General features: G+C 46.6%; 1 protein-coding gene across 5 annotated transcripts in view; it reads right to left on the bottom strand.

The window, feature by feature from the left end:
- Window positions 1-19,007, bottom strand: part of LOC122918470 (selectin P) — a 45,587-nt gene extending 26,580 nt beyond the window's left edge. For 2 of the 5 annotated variants that reach the window (XM_044266922.1, XM_044266923.1), the window contains exons 1-4: window positions 18,867-19,007; window positions 18,640-18,723; window positions 5,742-5,832; window positions 3,737-4,123 (exon numbers count right to left, since the gene is read on the bottom strand). In XM_044266922.1, the coding sequence (XP_044122857.1) occupies window positions 3,737-4,123; window positions 5,742-5,832; window positions 18,640-18,723; window positions 18,867-19,007 (703 nt within the window). Of the gene's footprint in view, window positions 1-3,736; window positions 4,124-5,741; window positions 5,833-18,639; window positions 18,724-18,862 lie in introns of all 5 variants that reach the window. The other 3 variants (XM_044266925.1, XM_044266924.1, XM_044266926.1) reach the window with 2 other exon arrangements.
- Between the last annotated feature and the right edge of the window lie 1,712 nt (window positions 19,008-20,719).

Genomic DNA, 20,719 nt, shown 5'->3' on the forward strand with positions numbered 1-20,719 from the left:
GGGTAAGACTGAGCCGGCCAAACAACAGAAAATGACCGTGTCCTCTGGTGGGCCAGCCTGGCCCCTGTGACGGACGTTGTAGGAACCCACCAGCGCATTGCCTGGCTTCCATTTTAGGCTGAGCTAAGTGTTTCCTAAGGAGGGATGGCTATGTGAGGCAGAGAGACAAAGAGCCACCAACAGAGGTGTAGACAGAGACACTCCTCTATGTGGTATGAAATAGGTTGTGGCTTTTAACCAAGAATATTCTTAGAGTTGTATTACAGAAGCCCCTGTGACAGTGCAGTGTAAAGGTTAGGAAGCAGATGTGGGCAGCCACATACACGTGATCAGAATCCTGGCTCTGCCGCCTACTATTAAGGGACTCAGACAATTTACTTCTCTGAAACCAACCTGCACAAGATCAGGGCCAAAGCCCTTCCAGCCTTTTGTTCCTTTCAAACCTGCAGCCAGCATCACATGGTGGAGGAGCAGAGGAACAAATGAAATGCTAAGACCTCTTTGTGGCACAGGACAGTCTTGTGAAGAGGTGTTTCCCAGGTCTCAGGACACCAGACTTAGGTGTGGAAAGCATGACTTGCCAGCCAGGCCCATCTCAGTAAGTCTGTGCCGAGATCGGCTGGAGTTTCTTTCCTGCAAGGGGCTCTTGGGGATGGACGTATGCACTCTGCACTAGGCACCTGATGGAGGGTTGGCATTAGAATCAGTACTCTGAAAGCACGGAGAATGTCTTTACTGATGAGGTCACAGGTGGGGGCAAGGTCTGAGGCTAGACTATTTTCTGGTGGTGTTTCCTCAGCATCGAGCTGTGGCCACATGTGGTCCACTTTGGGGTCCATTACAAGAGAAAACTCATATGTCACATAGAGGGTTACACTAGATGACCTCTACATTCCCTCACAACTCTGAGATGCGAAAATTCTAGAAGTCATGCAGATTCCACAGGACGACGTCCCCAAGGCAGCCGGCAAGTGTGGTGAAGCTGCACAGGGGCACTAGAAAGGGTTCCAAGGAATGGGAAGATGCAGGGGAAGCAGCAGCCACTAGATACTGGACAAATGTTTGGTCCACATCTTCCCTCCTATCACCGCGACCTCACCCGTCTTCTGGCAGCAATACCTGTCTATCCTGTGCTCTTAGAGCACGCACATTCTGTTCTGATTGTAGCTTCCTCAGGACCTCAGAATGCTATGCATGAGAAAACAGTCCCAGGTCTGTCCTTTACTCCACTTCAGGGAATCAGGCAGGTCAGAAATTGTCTATATCTTTGAATCCTCAGGAAAGGACATAATGATGATTCACTGAATGAATCTTTTTTTTTTTCCTCCTGATAAGCTGTTCTGAGATGTAACAATCCTGACATTTAGAGAAGTGGTCCAACTTAATTTCTTGTTGCAGACGACATGTCAGTTTCTCATCTGTTTCTACAGAGAGCTGATGGTTCTCTACACCCTCTCCAGCTTGGGTGGCAAAAACATGCCACTCAGGATAGTGGCTGCCTAGAGTGTTGTGTTTGGTGGAGACAGAAACTTGACTGTGCAGCAAAATTGCAGCCATTAGCCATGTCCCCCATTCCTGAAGGTTAGAGGAGAGGTATCACGCACCACCGTAGCTTTTAATCACTTTCCTTCCTTGCGATTTTTTTGCAGTTTACTGGGGAAGGTGATCTTGGAGTGAGGGATGTTGAAGGTTGGGCAGGGAGGGGAAGCAGTGGCGAACTGGAAACATCTACTGGCAACAAGAGAACCTTACAGGGACCGTTCCAGGGAGGCATGACCCAGGGAGTGTAGGGAGCTGACCGGGAGGCAGCAGGATGCACTGGAATTCTGGTCGTGTTCGTCCTGGCCTTCAAAGAACAGGTCATGATTGTTTAAATTCGTAAATTTGTTAATTTGTCGATAAATTATTTATAAAATGAGACCCAACTACAGGGCAATGCATTTACGGATACGTTTTCCCTCGGATGGGAGACTGACATGAGAAGAGAGAAAAAGCAGAGGAGAACGGAGGAGGAGTTCTGAGGGGAGGTGTTTGTGATTCCCAGAATTTATGTATTTATTACTTTGTTTTGTTGTTTAAGTTCAATTAGTCAACATGTAATACATCATTAGCTCTTGATGTAGCGTTCACCGACTATTAGCCGCCATAACAGCCCGTGCTCATCGCCACACGTGCCCCCCTTAAAACCCATCCCCCCACCCCCTCTCCCCTCTGCAACCCTCAGTTCGGTTCCGGGAGCCCAGAATCTCTCTTAGTTCGTCTCCCTCTATGATTTCCTCCCATTCGGGTCCCCCCCCACCCGTGGTCCCCCGCGCCATTCCTTACATTCCACGCAGGAGTGGAACCACGTGGTAATTGTTTCTCCGCGTGACTTCCTTCACTCAGCCTAACCCCTCTGGTCCCGGCCGTGTCGATTTTAGAACGTACAGGGCGGAGGGCAGCTATTTTGCAAGAAGAAGCCTCAGAGTGCTCGGGACCGTGCAGCTCCGGGCCGTGGTCTCTGCACAGCCGCAGCGTTGGTGAGGCGCGTGAGGCAGCCCGGCTCGTCTGTGAGGACGACGCGCGAGCGCCGACTAAGAAGGCCGAGCCGCCGCGCATGCGCTCACCCGGAAGCGGACACCGTCCCAGTCACCCCTTCCCGCGCCGCCCTCTAGCGTCCAGCACCTGCGCGCGCGCGCTGCTGAAGGGAAGCCGTAACACACGGTGTTCTCGGTCACGGCCTGTGCTGTCTCCTGAGAACGGGAGCGGAGGGGACGGTGGCACTTGTGGCTACACAACACGGGCTTTGGATCAAGAGTTTGGAACCGGGGGCGCCTGGGTGGCTCAGTGGGTTAAGCCGCTGCCTTCGGCTCAGGTCATGATCTCAGGATCCTGGGATCGAGTCCCACATCGGGCTCTCTGCTCAGCGGGAAGCCTGCTTCCTCCTCTCTCTCTGCCTGCCTCTCTGCCTGCTTGTGATCTCGTTCTGTCAAATAAATAAATAAAATCTTTAAAAAAAAAAAAAAAGAGTTTGGCTCGGAACCCCGCTCACGCTCCTCACTAGCCCGAGCCTTTGTCTCGTCAGCGACGTGAGGGAACCAGAGGGTCCGGCTGACGAGGTTCTCCCCAGGACTGGACCAGGCGGACGGCCGAGCCCCGAACCGACCGCAGGGCCCGCGCCGCACGGATGGGCCGGCGGGCGTGCAGCCGCGGCTCCGGGCGGTGGCCCAGCGCCTCTCCGCGGCTACTCGGGCAGCGAGGGGCAAGAGAGCTCTGGACATCGGTTTGGGGAGACGAGACCGCCTGAGCCCCAGCTGCAAAATGAGGCAGTGGGTCAAGCGACCCGGAAACGACGGTAAAATTCGAGTCTCAAAAACCCGGTTTCTCGGGCGCCTGGGTGGCTCAGTGGGTTAAGCTGCTGCCTTCGGCTCAGGTCATGATCTCAGGGTCCTGGGATCGAGTCCCGCATCGGGCTCTCTGCTCGGCAGGGAGCCTGCTTCCCTCTCTCTCTGCCTGCCTCTCCGTCTACTTGTGATCTCTGTCAAATAAATAAATAAAATCTTTAAAAACAAAACAAAACAAACCCGTTTCTCTCCTCCCCATCTTCCGCTCCTCAGGCCGCTCAGGGCCGGGCCTGCTGTGGCTCGTTCTCTGCTCTCACAGCCCCGACTCTGCGACCCCACGTCACCGACCCGGCGGCCGCGTGACCGACCCGGGGGGACGCGCCGGCGCGAGCGAGCGGGGCGGGGTCTCTCACCTGCGTAGCACAGCGCGCGCTTCCGCTTCCCGCACGGCTCGTCGTTCCACTTGCCGGGGGCCGAGGCGCTCTTGATGTAGATCTCCACGCAGTCCTGGTTGTTCTTCTTGTTGTTGGGCTCGTGCTCAGCCCAGTTCTCCGCCTCCTCGGTGAGGGGCTGTTTGGTTCCCACCCACGTCCATGTATCACCGACCTTCCGGATCCCGATCCAGTAGTACGAGCTGAAGTAGGGTATGACCTCATTGAGGTGAGCAATTTCCTTTTTATTCTGGATGGCCACTAAGTCGGTGTAGTGCTTCTGGCAGAACTCCCGGGAGTAGTTCCAGGAATACGCTTTCGTGCTGTAGTGGTAGGTCCACGCCGCCACCTCTTCCTGCTGTATGAAGCCTGAGTGAAGAGAGGGATTGCCAGGTTAGCGCCCTTACCCCGCACAGTTCGGGAGCGTGAAGACAGTTCCGCGGAGTTCCGAAGACCTTCTGACCGCGAGACCTGAAACGGGACTCTTCCCTGTCCGACCCAGTTGTTCTGAGGAAGAACAGGAGTTTCCATCTTTCATCTTAAAATATACCCATGAAGGCAGAATGGGAAATGGTATTCTGAGGACCCTTAGGATTAGGAATTTGTAGTCACAATGATAACAGACTTGGGCTGTCTCATCGTCTCCTCCTTTTATAAGTGGAGCAGACATATTAAGTAATCTGCCCATTTAAGTGACACACAGAATGTCTCGGTGGCTGCTTTTGCTCTACAGGTTCTACCTCCTCACCTGGAAAATAAGATGTTGTATGACCTGGAGCCTGCCTGCTGGCCCAGCCTCATCACCCACCATATTTACCTTCTTAGCACATAGACTCCCACTCTGTGCCTTTGCAGTGCTCTTCCTGCTCTTCCGGCTGCCCTCCCCACGTGCGCCTGCAGAATGGGCCTCCCCGTACTTTCCAGGACTCGCCCGCTAGGCTCGCTGCCCCTTCCTCCAGGCTCCTGCCGCACCTTATCTCTGCCTCTACCACCCGTATCACTGGGTGTGGGAATGTCTCTTCCTGTGACGGCAAGATTAGGAATCCTGGTAGTGCTCTGTTCTCATCTCTGGGTCCCTTACACCAAGCACAGAGCGTGGCACCTCACAGGTGTCCCAGAAATACTTGTTGAGTGAAACACAACGTGTTTGTGACCCAGGCAGGTCACAAATCAAGTCTCCTGACCTGCAGTCTCACAGTCATTCCGCCGCTCTTGACTGTTTCTCTCTGATAAATTACGTTGTGTCCTCCATTTCCGCTCACTCACGTGTTAAAACAAGCCTTTTAAGACATGTTTGTGATATTAAATAAAATAAGGGGTGTGCCCTTTAAAAGTGTAAGGGGCACTCTGAGGGAAGATAACGTTTTTGTAGCCAGTGGGAATTCCCCGGGGCCAGAAGAGGCCAGATCCCATGTGAAGAAGTGTACAGGGCAGGCAGTCAGCCTGGGAAGTGGCCGTCTTTCCTGTTTATACAGGCTCATTCCTACTCAACCCTGTCCTCTGCTGCTGGCATGATGGTCATGCTGGTCTCTCCCTCACTGACTCCTCTGTTGCAGTGTTTTGTCCTAAAACTTTATTCTGGTGTCACCACGGCTGCAATATTGACCTCCATGGAGTTTAGGCAGTTTTACCTCAATCAGCCCCTTCTTCCATAATAACATACTCAAAACTATGTTTTACAGTTGCAATGGTTTAAGTAAATACATCTATAAATACTGTATACTAAGACATTTTTGTGAGTCCCTGACGGTGCTGTTGACCAGTGTCTGCTGGGCCTAATGGATAACTGGTCCTGGAGATGTTCATTTCAGTTTTTCCACAGTTTTTCCAGCAGTGTGATGGTGGTGGGTGCATTTCTTCCCCAGGCATTTGGGTGAGAAGAGTATTCCCATGCCTCACAACAACTGGCTACCATCCTTAACTTCTCCTACTTGGAGAAGGTCCCCTCCTTACTCAGGGCCAGATGAAGGGTTAACATAAAGTTTACCAAAGATCAGGGCACTGAACCAAAGGAGCTGGGCTGTTCTGAGGACCACTCTGTGAAATCTCCGGTTCCAGATGGCTTTTAGGCAGCTGGCCTGAAATAAGAAAAGAAAACTTCTTTTTAGGATCGATGTGAAATCAATGAAGCCAAAAAAAAATTCTTGTCCATAATCAGTATATTGAGTTATAATCCTCCCTGTTTCCAGTGAGGGTGGAGGTTCAAGCCCTCTGCCTCCTTCTTGTTTCTCACTGCTCTGCTTCCGAGTTGTACCCTGCACCATAGCCAAGGACAGAACTTGTTTCTTCTTTCATTCAAGATATTTGTTAAGTAACTACTCTATGCAACTAATATTTTTTATTTATGGAACATTCTGTAATATGCACATAAGAAAAAGATTGTCATTGTTATTATGCAATAATCTCCCTTTAAGAACTAGTATGCCACACCCTGAAGTACTAGGAAGTTGCACACAGACTCCCTGACTGACCTGTGCTTTGATGCCTGGGGCAGCAGTAATTATCCTGTGCTACGCCATCTACTCTGTGTTATTGATCTATATTTTATCTTCTTGCTTGTCAATTTCAGCCTATGTCCACAGTATTATTCAATATGTAATATATATGCATGACACATATATATTTTATACATATAATAAACTTACTCCCATTGGATCAATAGCAAGTGTTATTTTTCTAATGAGTTCCCTTCTGTTGGGATTTCATCAGATCTGTTAACATTTTCAAAATGTTTTTAGGCAAGGGGAGGAGCAAGATGGCGGAGGAGTTGGAAACCTACATTTCATCTGGTCCCAGGAATTCAGCTAGACAGTTACCAAACCATCCTTAACACCTACAAACTCAATGGAAGATTGATGAGAAGAGGAGCAGCAATTCCATGAACAGAAAAGTGACCACTTTCTGGAAGGTCGGACGTGCAGAGAAGTGAACCCGAGGAGATCTAGGGAAAGACAGACCACGGCGTTGGGGGGGGGGGTGTCTCTGTCAGCCACTTACCGGCAGGTGAGAAAGCAGCGGGGCCTGATATTGGAATGTTTAGAAGTCTGCTCCATGGAGGGACATCGCTCCAGAAGCTAAGCGGGGTGGGGGGGTGGGGTAGCACCCTCGCGGGGACAGTGTGGTCTCAGCTCCCTCAGGGTTACAGGAAGACCCGGCATGTCCAAGTGTGGCAGAGCTCCCGGGTATCGGAGCAGGGAAGTCGGGGGCAGAGACAGAGCCAAGGAGGGGGCTCTCAGCTCGGGGTTGCCATAAACCCTGACCTGAGGCACATTCGGACACTGGTCTTCGAGCAGAGACCTCACAAATGGTACATCAGGGAGACCCTCCACCCTTTCTTCTCTGGAAGAAGTGGCGGGGGAGCGCAGCAGGAATCTGCTAGGTTTGGAGACTCCAAACAGGGCCACACACCAGAGATAGAGACGCTTGGTCATAAGCCGGGGGAGCTCAGAGCACGGCCGGAGACCAGGGAGACGGGAGGAACTGACGGCTTTTCTCTGAGGTCGCACTGAGGAGCCAGGCCCTGAGCTCTGGGCACCTCCTGCCGGAGACTGGGTGGCTGCCATCTTCATTCCCGTCCTCCAAAGCCATAGGGAAAGCGCTCATGGAACAAAATCTCTGAGCTCGACCCGGAACGGATCGCTTAGCCCGGCCCCTGGCAAGGGCAGTGTGGTTCCGCCTCCAGCCAAGACATTTGAGAATCACAGCAACATGAAACGTGTGTTTCTTCCTTTAAAATTTTGGGATACAGCTTCTTAGAGACCAAAATCTAGTGTATGGCTTTGTTCTATCTCCCGCCTGATCACATTCTCTCCTTTTTTTAAAAAATATTTTTTTCTTTCTTTTTTCAACCAACTTCTTATCTCATTAATTCTTTTTTAAAAATCTACTTAAATTTTTATCTTTACAGTCATATTCTATCCATTCTATCCCTTCATCATGTTTACCTTTATTTTTGTATATATGTAAGTCCTTAGTTCTTTAAAATTTGGGGAGGTAGTTTCTTCTAACAGACGAAAATATACCCACAATCAGCTGTGTGGCTCTGTTCTATTCACCAGCCTGAGATAAACACACACACACACACACACACAAAACATATATATATATATATATATATATACATATTTTTTTCCCTTTCTTTTCACCCCAGTTTTGAGTCTTTTCTGATTTGTTTAGTATATATTTTTCTGGGGTTGATCTTACCCTTTTAACATTTTGTTCTCTCATCTATTCTCTGGACAAAATGACAAAGTGGAAAAATTCACCTCAAAAAAAAAAAAAAAGAGTAAGAGGCTTGAGACCTAATCAATATGGACAAAGAGAATCCCCCTCAAAGCCAATAAAAATAGGTCAACACCCCATCATCTAATAGTAAAACTTACAAGTCTCAGAAACAGAATGAAAATCCTAACCTAAAAGCAGCTGAGAACAATAGGTCTATAGTATACAATGGTAAAAATATTAGACTGACAGCAGACCTACCCACAGAGACCTGGCAGGCCAGAAAGGACTGGCATGATATATTCAGAGCACTAAATGAGAAAAACATGTAGCCAAGAATACTACATCCAGCTAGGCTGTCATTGAAGATAGAAGGAGAGATGAAAAGCTTCCAGGACAAATTAAAACTAAAAGAATTTGCAAACACCAAACCAGACCTATAAGAAATACTGAAAGGGGTCCCCTTAGCAAAGAGAGAGCCTAAAAGTAGTAGATCAGAAAGGAATAGAGACAATATACAGTAACAGTCACCCTACAGGCAATAACAATGGCACTAGATTCATATCTTTCAATAGTTACCCTGAATGTAAATGGGCTAAATGCCCCAATCAAAAGACACAGGGTATCAGAATAGATTTAAAAAAAACAACAACAACAAAAAACAAGACCCATTGATAGGCTGTCGCAAGAAACTCATTTTAGACCCAAAGACACCTCCAGATTTAAAGTGAGAGGGTGGAAACAATTCACCATGCTAATGGACATCAAAAGAAAGCTGAGGTGGCAATATTTATTTTTTTTAAAAGATTTTATTTATTTATTTGACAGACAGAGATTACGCGTAGGCAGAGAAGCAGGCAGAAAGAGGAGGAAGCAGGATCCCCGCTGAGCAGAGAGCCCGATGCGGGATTCGATCACAGGACCCTGGGATCATGACCTGAGCCTAAGGCAGAGATTTTAACCCACTGAGCCACCCAGGCGCCTGGGGTGGCAATCTTTAAATCAGATAAATTCAATTTTAAGCCAAGACTATAACAAGAGATGAGGAAGGACACTATGTCATACTTAAAGGGTCTGCCCAACAAGAAGATCTAACAGTTTTAAATATCTATGTCCCTAACATGGGAGCAGCCAATTATATAAACCAATTAATAATAAAATCAAAGAAACACATCAACAATAATACAATAATAGTAGGGAACTTTAAAACTCCCCTCACTGAAATGGACAGATCATCCAAGCAAAAGAGCAACAAGAAAATAAAGGCCTTAAATGACACACTGGACCAGATGGACATCACAGATCCATTCAGAACATTCCATCCCAAAGCAACAGAATACACATTCTTCCCTAGTGCACATGGAACATTCTACAGAATAGATCACATCCTGGGTCACAAATGAGGTCTCAACTGGTACCAAAATGAATTATTGGGACTTCAAGATAAAAAACTTTTGCACAGCAAAGGAGTCAACAAAACCAAAAGACAACCAACAGAATGAGAGAAGATATGTTTAAATGACATATCAGATAAAGGGCTAGTATCCAAAATCTATAAAGAACTTATCAAACTCAACACCCAAAGGACAAATAATCCAGTCAAGAAGTGGGCAGAAGACATGAACAGACATTTCTGCAAAGAAGACATCCAAATGGCCAACAGACACATGAAAGAGTGCTCCACATCACTCAGCATCAGGGAAATACAAATCAAAACCACAGTGAGATACCACCTCATACCAGTCAGAATGGCTAAAATTAGCAAGTCAGGAAACAACAGGTGTTGGCGAGGATGCGGAGAAAGGGGAACCCTCCTACACTGTTGGTGGGAATGCAAGCTGGTGCAGCCACTCTGGAAAGCAGCATGGAGGTTTCTCAAAAAGTTGAAAATAGAGCTACCCTATGACCCCGCAATTGCACTACTGGGTATTTACCCTAAAGATACGAATGTAGTGATCTGAAGGGGCACATGCACCTGAATGTTTATAGCAGCAACGTCCACAATAGCCAAACAATGGAAAGAGTCTAGATGTCCATCAACAGATGCATGGATAAAGAAGTTGTGGTATATATACACAATGGAATACTATGCAGCCTTCAAAAGAAATGAAATCTTGCCTTTTGCAACTACGTGGATGGAACTAGAGGGTATTTTGCTGAGTGAAATAAGTCAATCAGAGAAAAACAATTATATGATCTCACTGATAAGGTAATTTGAGAAACCATAAGAGACTCTTAATGTCACAAAACAAACTGAGGGTGGCCGGGGCAAGTGGGGTAGGGATAGGGAAGCTGGGTGATGGACATTAGGGAGGGTATGTTCTATGGTCTGTGCTGTGAAGTGTATAAACCTGGCGATTCACAGACCTGTACCCCTGGGTCTAATAATACATTATATGTTTAAAAATTTTTTAAAATGTTTTTAAAAAAAGAGTAATTTGAGAAACAAGACAGAGGAGGGAAAAATGAAATAAGATGAAACTAGAGAGGGAGATAATCCATATGAGACTCTCAATTTCAGGAAACGAACTGAGAGTTGCTGGAGGGGAGGGCCGTGGGAGGGATAGAGTAACTGGGTGATGGACACTGGGGAGGGTATGTGCTATGACCAGTGCTGTGAATTGTGTAAGACTGATGAATCACAGACCTGCACCCCTGAAATAAAATATACATTATATGTTAATTGGAAAAAATTAAATGAGATAATGGAAAAGAAAAAAGTAAGACATAGTGATCAAGTAAAGACTTTAAGCTTAAAATTGTACTTTATTAGGTTAAAATTCTGCAAAGAAAGTGGAATACAAATAGTTATGAGAGGAGAGAAAAGAAATAATATAAAATTTCTTACTATCTGGAACTTATTTATGTTTTTTTTAAGTGATGAGGGTTATTAGATAACTACAGTATTTACTTCCGTTGAAATGAGTAGGGAATTTGGGTAAATTGGAAGGGGAGGTGAACCATGAGAGACTATAGACTCTGAAAAACAGTCTGAGGGGTTTGAAGTGGCGGGGGGGTGGGAGGTTGGGGTACCAGGTGGTGGGTATTATAGAGGGCACGGCTTGCATGGAGCACTGGGTGTGGTGAAAAAATAATGAATACTGTTTTTCTGAAAATAAATAAATTGGAAAAAAAAGAAATGATTTGACATCTATTTATTATAAAAGGTTAATATTCACAATGTATTAGACATCCCCTCCATTATAAGTTTAAAACTTAATGACCAAAGAAGTTAGCTTTCTACTTAAAAAGGTGTGAGAGTTTACACAACTTTCCAAAATTCTTTCAGAGGCACAGGCAGCAAAAGCATTACTGTTGAACACCATCATGCAGATTTCATGAAGGGGACCCCAGTATTCACCTTTGAACGTGAGCTGGGTTCCCCTAATATTCACCTTTGAATGTGTGCTGGGTTCCCCCTATATTCACCTTCGAACATGCGCTGAGTTCCTTCTCCAGTAGGCTGGAGGAGTATAGTATTTGTGATCTAGTGGTCCTCCCCATGGCCCCTTTGGAAGTGTTTGTTTCCCTGTACATTTCTCTGTCGAGCATTTCTAGAGGGTCCTCTGACTTTAGGGAATGTTCAAGGGAGTGTGTGGGAGGGTGATCAGGGGAGGCTGCTGCTTCACTGCCCATGCCCGACTCCAGCCACTATCCCAAAAGAGCTGCTTCACATTTTAACTAGCTTGTTTAAATGTTGAAATATGGTTTAAACAGAACTGAGAGAGAAAGAGAGTTTTTAAACATTTTAAGGTTTTCAAGGTGGATGTTGGGTTAACATAATGATTCTTATTCTTGCAGAACATTTGAATTCCTTTGAAAGATTGATAAAAGCACTGGTCAGGATTCTTCAAAAAATGCACAGCTGTAATTTGTTTTTAGACAATTTCAGACAGTTCATGGACAGTCCACATGTCCACGTTTAGTGGACTGCAAGTTCAAATCTCTGTGAACTTTAAGGCAACAGAGTAAGTCACCAGCAACAGACAAATGTTTTGTGTGTGAGCATAGAGAATGGATGATGCCTGAGAATCTTCCTTTGACTGGTCATTTTCCTCTGAAATTTCTCTGGGGCGGGCAGGCTTTCTCACCTCTGTTCCTGGCCTACACTGTCATCTTCAGCTCTAAGATCCTGGAGATTTAAGGGCTGTTTCCATGTGTTATTGAGCTAATTAAGTGTTGAAACAAGAGCAAATGTCTCTAAGAGAAACGGATGCGAGTCTGCTAATCTGTAATGTTCTCTGGCTGTCGGCTTCAAACTGGAAGTCACTGGGAAACAGTCTGTGACTAGGTCATTATAATCATATCCTGTACCCTTGTAAACCTTTATTAAAGCTGCTTTACACTATAGTTCTCTTTAATTTTACTTTTCCTAAGAACTGAAAAAAATGGAATGAGGAGAGGGGCAGGGACAAAGTGCCAGACCAAGTGTTTTTTCCCTTGTCCTCACTTTGCTTAGGAAGAAGTATTGGATGCCAGCAGGAGTCCCATGGCTGCCAGTGTGGAGGGTGGCTTACAAAGTGGGCAGAAATGGTGCCATGGGAAGGAATTCTGTTCCCCTGTCTACATTGTAGACCACAGCTTTGCACTTCTAAAGGCAGAATCGACAATATCACCCCCCCTCCCCCGCCGGGACTGTTTGCCTTCTGCCCCAATCCTGATCTCTCTCCTTCCTCTATGGTTCAGGTTCTTGAGCTTTCTACTTTCCCTTTATCCTCCAGCCTCCTCCAACCACCAGCCCATGAAAGTGCTCTTGCTAACTTTACCACTGAAACCCTAATTACCAAACCCAGTGAACACTTTCTCTTCATATCTTCCTTGACCTTTCTGCCCCAATAAATGCTACTGAATACTTCCTTTTATTGAAAATGCTTCCGTTGTTTCTCTTGACTCTTATCTGACATCTTGAGCAATTTTGATGCGTCTTCCTCTGAATGTATGTCAGCCCACTGCTTGCCCTTGTAGAGATAGAGACTTCCCTAGGTTCCTGCCTCCATGACCCTATTCTCTTATCACTCCTCTGCTTTCTTGAGGTCTTCTGGTCATCCGTGTGCCAGATGGCCCGCAGGCAGCATCTCCACCCCTGACTTCCCTCCTAAGCATGACATCGGCAGTCCAAGCGCAAAGCAAGCCTGTGTGTGCACAGTCAGAAGGTGCTGCTGGCAGACACTTCTCAAGGCCAAGATAACTTAGGTCTGAATCTCAGCGATAGTAGAAAGCAGACGCTTAATGCTTAATAAATATTTTATGAATGAGTGAGCAAATAAATTGAAGAACAAAGGCAGAGGAATGACTGAAGGTAAGACAAAAGTGGGTGCTGAGTAAGAAAACACTGAAAAAAATATGTGATGATTATAACTCCATATCGAAAGGCTACAGCAGTGGTTGTATCAAATTTAAAAGTATATTATGATGAGGCAGAAGAGCCCAAGAAAGCTGTGCAAAAAAAAAAAAAAAAAAAGATCTTGGTACTTTGTGTCACTCTATTTGGGTGTGAGAGAAGCAAGAGACATGATGGCTCACATCCTGTGTGAGGGAACAATGAGTAGGACTCACTCTCTTCCCACTGTACAGGTAAGACAGAAGGATGTGTGGAGAAGTGGGAAAACCCGCGATTGTGACAGTGGGTGGTGTGTTTCAGGAAAGCCGAGAAGGGCGTCAAATAGCAGCAGCTCTTAGAAGTTGGGGTTGAGAAAGCAAATTTCCACCCAACCCTCTGGAGTGAGTGTGGCTCTCAGGAAGACTTTAGCACTCAAAGGGGCTCTTAGAAGAGAAATAGGTTCTTACTAGCAGTCAGTCTCCCTGGCCTGAACCCTGTGACCCTGAAGTCCTTTGGGCCATGGAGAGAAGACAAAGGCTCTCTCTCCTTTATCCAAACCCTTCACATCAACCTGTCATCAAATCGTACTGACCTTACCTTCGGACCAGATATCTGGGCTTTCTCCAGATTTCCCATTTCCGCTAAGGTACTAGTGCAGACATAATTCTTTCACTTCTTGCACATCTTCTATCTGGTCTCGCCTCAAGTTACTATCAAGTTATCCATCTTCAATTCTTTCTCTATAATGAAGTCAGAATCGTATTCCTAACACACAAACCTGATCGTATCACTTTACTACCTAAAGTCCATCAGCTGTTCCCATTCCTTGAGCAACAAATACAGACTCTTCAAGATGATGCAGGTAAGACCTTTCGAAACATGGTCTCTTCCTTTTGTCTCGTCTCCTCTCCTGCCGTTAACTTTCAGTTTACTCACCATCCACACAATTCTACTATGCATTTATAACAAACATCTTGTCGTTTCCAGAATGTACTATATGTGCCCTCTGTTCTCCTAATTGCCCAGAGCACCCTCTCCTTCTCTGTGTGCCTAGTGCTATAAATCCCAAAATCTCCTCCTGAAAGGAGCCTTTTCTATCACCAGAGTCACCACCCCCACCAAGACAGGTGCTCCCTGTTATTCCCTGTTCTTTCCCATTGCTTATTTCAGTAGCTATTAATTTATCAAAGGCCTAAATGTGTCAGGTACTCTTTGAGACACTGGCACTAAAATGGTAGAAACAGACATCATTCCTGTCCTCGTGGAATATACAATGTACCGAGGAAGACGGACAACGACATGCCAATAAATACAGAACCGTTCATAACAGATAAAGGTGAAACCTGGAAGCTAGTGGTAAACGCTAGGTTGAGAATTAAAGTGGGATAGAGGGGTTGGTGGTTACCTTGGGCAGATCTCTCTATGGAGGTCATTTTTTTTTTTTTGAGATTTTATTTATTTGACAGAGACACAGCAAAAGAGGGGAACACAAGCAGGGGGAATGGGAGAGGGGGAAGCAGGCTTCTCGCTGAGCAGGGAGCCCGATGTGGGGCTTGAGTCCAAGATCCTGGGATCATGAGCAGAGCTGAAGGCAGACACTTAATGACTGAGCCACCCAGAAGCCCCTAAGGAGGTCATTTTTAACTGAAAGCAGAAGGGCCAGAAGAAGCCAGGCAGGGAGAAGCAAGAAGAAGGGAATTAAAGATGGAATGAAAAGCTGGTGTGAAGGCTTTAAGTGGCAGCGAAGTGCAGAGCGCACACTGCGTTATCCGTGTAGCTGGAACGGAATGAGCAGTGGGAAGAGAGGACGACACGAAGCTGGTGACAGATCATTCCGGGCCTTCGGGAACTAAAACAAGGGGATGAGATTTTGTTCTCCATGCAAAGAGCAGTAGCCTGGGGAGGGAGGTGTGGATTTTAATAGAGGCTGTGATGTCGTCTGATTGCTGTCGAAAACTGGGAGAGCCTGGAGATTAATTAAAAAGGGATTTTTGATGAGGGTGAGAAAAGGGAGCTGAGGGTACAGCACAAGCTAACACACTGGAACCCGCCTCTCTGCCAGGGGGGCTCTGACATTCCTCAGGCACTCCTGGCACCCGAGGTCAAAGGAAAGGGGAAACAAAGGGTTAACTGATAAAGATCCCAGTCAGCAGGATCGGAGTCTCCATCCATTTGCAACTGTTTTAATGATTTGCAATAAAAAAAATTCTTCAGAAAGCTATAGACTCAATTCCCTGGAATTATGATGTTAGGAATTCCCTAACATCCCCCTTCCTTCCATAGGACAGAAAATCTTGTATCTGCAGTCACTCCTCGCACTCCCAGTGCAGGTCTTTCTTCCCAAGGGTCCTGTCCCCACGCTATAATAAAAACCCTCTTTTTGCACTGGAAACATCTCAAGAATTCTTTCATGGTTGCTGGCTCCAACCCCCGCCCCGGCCCCCTCCAAACCACATGAGGTTGGGGCCAGGTCTCGTGAGTCTGATGTAATAGCCCAGAAGGGACCTAATGGCCAGGGCTCTGAACAGAGAAGCGTCCTCAGCAGAGGGACTTGAGTATAGTGTATATATTTTTTTAATTTTATTTTTTTTTCTATTTATTTGACAGACAGAGATCACAAGCAGGCAGAGAGGCAGGCAGAGAGAGGAAGGGAAGAGGCTCCCCGCTGAGCAGAGATCCTGATGCGGGGCTCGATCCCAGGACCCTGGGATCATGACCTGAGCCAAAAACAGAGACCTTAACCCGCTGCACAACCTAGGCGCCCCAGAGTATAGTGGTTTTGATGAATTTGATGAATTAGCCTCCGAGAGGCTGGGCCTCGCGAAGGGGAAGCTACAATACTAGTCCCACTGGGAGGGAAAGGGGGTCTGGCTGGGGCCAGAGCCAATGGGAATGCAAAGCAGGGAGGTGGATGTGAGAGTTGTGGAGGGGGCAGAGCTATACACATTGCTGGTGGCAAAGTCCAGGTTTCACAAGGCATCACAACTATCAAAATACTTCCCTGAAGTTTCCGACACTACACAGTGGTGCTGGCATAGCCCAGGTGTTAGTGGCCCCAGCAGCTTAAAGGCAGAAAATGAAGCATAGTGAAAAAAAATAAAAAGAGGTCTCCAGGCCAACAGCAAATTAGAAATAAAAACAGGAAGGAACCCAGGACATTAACACCAAGAATCCGAGCATGTATTTTAAATTTGACTACCAATCACCATTATTTAGGTTGAATTACTAGCATTAAAAATAAAGTAGCATACCTAATTTTTAAAAGTCCATTAGAACTTGACAGAACTATAGCCCTACAAGTACAAAGGAATTATTTTGTATTTGACTGTATAAAGTTTCTGTCTGCTTTTCAATCAAAGAAATGAGACACCTAGAAGATAATGTAATAAATGTCGTTCATGAAACCACCATGAGCCTAATTTCCAGGGTCTTTTCTCAGTCTTGCCCATTAAGCAGTAGGTCATTTTTGACTTTTGGAGATTTGATTAAGTTTCCACTTATTTAATTCTGAAGCTACCTATTCTAAGAGCCGGTGGTCAGCCCAGGAGAAGGTGAACCCCGTAGCTACATTCTGAAAAAGAGGTAAAAGAAGAGAAAGAACTAAAAGTCACAGACCTAAGATGGTTGAGGTATAGAAATGAAAGAGACACTAGAACTGTTCCTTAGCCCACAAAAACTCTAACAGCACAATTTAACTGCGAGTTCCCAATCTCCCCTCTCCAAGACTCATCCGATTGAGAACCCTCCACCAGATAAACCTGAGCCTCCTTCCTCAGGTCCTAGAGGTTCACTGAGGTCACTCTGAACTTGAAGCCAGATTCACACACAGAGGGTTGAGGTTCCTGAATCCCAAGAGCCAAATGTGCCCAGGGCCAAAGGAAGAGGGCTTACTTTTGGAATATGGAAAACAGCTCTCGATTGCAGAGTTCCAGCCCAGTTTCAAGACACTAAGGGAGGTTCTTCTAAGCCTGAAGCACAAGAGGCAGTAGAGTAGGGCTCTTAATCTAAGACCCATGTGTGCGTCGGGGAACCCACTGTCCTTGTCCAGAAAGCTTGTGTTTATGAGGACGTTTGCATTTTCATCTGGGATGAAGAGTTGTATTTTTGCTAGAACCCCAAGAAGCCCCACGATCCAATGTGTCCACATACTTCTGAAATAGAGGAGGATCCCAGACTGAGTAGAAGGAGGAGATGACTAACTCCTTGTCCATGTAAGTCGACCAGCACAGAGAATGTGTGATATGCAGGAGATGAGACAAAGGCAATCCACATTCTCATGTCATTGGAGTTCAAACTCGGGACAGACTCAAACTCACTCCTGCTTTCTTCACAGTCTCCTTCTCTATTATCCCCAGTACAGAAAATCCCCACTGCAGATATTTGAAAAGTGTACTGTAGTAAAGCAAAGAGGTGGGGTGAATCATGTATGAATGCTGATTTCTTCTGACATCCCATGGGAAGGGGCTCAAAACCACGGACAGATGGTTCCTTGCTAACTACAGATGGTAGGGTCTTGGACCCTGGGACTGTGGGAGATATTCCTGGTAAGTCAGGAGTAAAACTGTATGGCTTATCTTTTAATGAGTTCCAAAATACCTACTTTCCCTTGTATCTTTCCTGGATCCCAAACTCCACAAATTTTTTTCTTTTTCACAACAATACTAACTGGCATTTACTAATCAGTTACCATGTGCCAGCCTCAGATTTAAATGCGTTTCAGTGCAATCTTATTTAATCTTCCCCATGACACTATAGAGTGCTGGAATTTTATCTATTTTACAGATGAAGAAACTGAGTCACTAACAGCATGGAGACTTAAGGCAGAAATGGAAACCATTCGAAGTCTCCACGTTGAGTCCCAGCAGACTCCTAGAGCGCAGAGAGGGAACCAGGAGGGCTAGGATGAGAACACATTCAATCTCAGGTCATCCCAGGGCACCTGCTCTGCCTTGCCTTCAAGCCAGAGAGAAGAGCAGTCCTGGAGAAGGTGATCGAGTCTTTATCAAAATCTGCACCATGAGAGTTTCGGAAGCTCTAAGGAGAAACAGCAGCGTGGAACCAGAGGACAGAAGTGCAGATCCCGGCACTGTCGAGCCTAGCAGTGCGGCCGTGCGTGAAACTCCTGTTCTCCATGAGGCTTGGTGGCTTCACTCGTAGCATGGAAAGAGCAGCCTCAACCCCCAAGAATGCTAGAGGGTCCAAAATGGACAGCAGGTTTGGAGATGCTCGCACTCTAATGGACTGTTCTCCCCAAAGCACCATGACAACTGCCCTTCCCCACCCGCCTGCTTCAGCCTGCACGCCGCGTCTCACCCGGGTCCCAGATACAGAGAAATGAACTTACCATCTCCTCTGCGCCTGGGCTTCCTCTCGGCCGCCCGCCCAGCCTGGACTTCTTATAGTCTCGCTGCCTCCCCTCAGTGTCAAGCTGTTTAGAAAAGCAACTTCCTATTCAAGTTCCAGAAACTCACCACAGCCCTTCCCATGAAATTAGATGTTGATAATACAGGAGCCGCTGATAATACTTAGCAGTGGTCACCGGGGGTGGGGTTGGGGCAGGAGGTTACCTACTTCCATGCGGGGCTGGTCTGGAGACAGGGGCATGTGTGAATCACTCCTGGATATCCCAGGCTGAGCAGTGCAGGAATAGTGCCCACAAGCCCGGGAGTCGAATTTCCTCTTATTATGATACGATCCCCAATTTAAGGTCATACATTTGGAAAATATGCTCTGTCTTAATCATAACGTCCCCGTGTAAATTTTCCAGTTATTGTGAAATCGCAGTGAATGTTAACAATTCCAGCAGCCTTCTGAGACAAGGAAGCAAAAATAATAACACAAAATAACAAAGTAGGAAAGGAAAAAGCCACTGAGAAAATCCTGGCAAGAGGGGCAGGGTGATTGCTGGAAACAGTCTTGAAATGAAATACAACAGACATGGGTCATTATTAGAAAAGAGCTTCTGCTTCTTGTATCAGAAAGAAAAAGATGTAAAACTGGAAGTTTCGTGGGTGGGAGTAAGAGGCTGTGGGCTCAGCACTGAAGGCCGGGCTCTGTGGCGAGCTCCCGGAGACCCATGTCGGCTGCACGTCTGTCCCACCTTCCGGCAAATGACCTAAACTCTCTGGCCTCTTTTCTCCAACGGTGAAGCAGAAGGACAGGGCCAGGACTCACCTCACAGGTGGTTGTGCGGCTGAGTGAGTTAATACGGGAGAGCGCTGGAAACAGTAACGGGCCCACAGTCGGAACGCAAGCGAAGGGGGCCGGGTGGCGGCTCTCAGAGCTGTTATCAGTAGAGTCAGATCACGCACTCCGTGTTGAGTCGGAAACCCGACCTCCCGTTTGCCTTCCTGGGGTCACACCTATGCGGTACTGCAGGCCATTCGTCATTGCTCCATGAGTGGCCCAGCTTGTAAATAGGCATCTCGTGGGTAGAATAAAAATGGAATAAGATGAAACATGGAAAGATCTGGAAAGAAGTCCAAAGATAACGATGACTTAAGGAGCTTGGGGCTGCATTTGCATGGAGGAATTTGGGCCCAAGAGGAAGGCATTAATTATGTAGGGTAGAAAGCCTGGGGAAGGAGGTGGCAAGGAAAGAATGATGGAAGGGGAACCTGGGACTCGGGGCGGGGGGGACAGCTGTCCCGATGCAGTGGCTGGGAGCCCAGCCCCAGGAGCCAGACTGCCGGGCTCTGCCAGCCACCGGTGGTGTGCCTTGAGCAACTTACTACCCTCCTTGTGACTCAGTTCCTTCAGCTAGCTTCATAATAAGCAGGGATCACAGTCGCTGCATTGAAGTGATAACACCACTAATGGTGTATACAGGAAAGGCTTGGAGCGCACCTGCACACACACAGCGTGCATGGGGCCTGTTTTCCCCTGAGATTCGCCTCCTTTTCCTCTGGGCTTATTTTCACTCTCCAGACTGTGTTCTTGGCATTGCCTCCTTTTAAAAAAAATTTCTCCGATGAGTATGAGGGAAGGTGCTCTCTAGACTATAGGTCCCTATTACTAATATGTTTTAAATTGGATAATGTTAAGTTTTAGGGAGTCTGAGGGAAGCAGAGAAGGATTTCTGGGGAGAAGAATGGTGGGAAAACACTTGAGTTTGTTGAAGGGCTGTTCAGGCAGAAAACATGAATACCATTTGCTCCAATGGATATCGTCTATACAGAAAATTTAGGTCTTTTCTATTTATGTGGCCATTAAAAAGACAATATGATGCCAGGGTAGTAGTTTGATTTATGTGTTTCATATGTTTTCTCATCTCTTCATAGTCTATGGGCTCCTGTCCTGTGTTAGTCTTCCTCTCCTACTGCGTCTAACAGAGGGCACACAGACACTCAGCAAATACTTATGATTCATTAATCAGATTGATGACTCTGGGCAGACAGAGTGAAAATGTTCTCCCATCTCCACTT

The sequence above is a fragment of the Neovison vison genome, chromosome 10 (genome assembly GCF_020171115.1).
Source record: "Neovison vison isolate M4711 chromosome 10, ASM_NN_V1, whole genome shotgun sequence".
Taxonomy (NCBI): Eukaryota; Metazoa; Chordata; class Mammalia; order Carnivora; family Mustelidae; genus Neogale; species Neogale vison.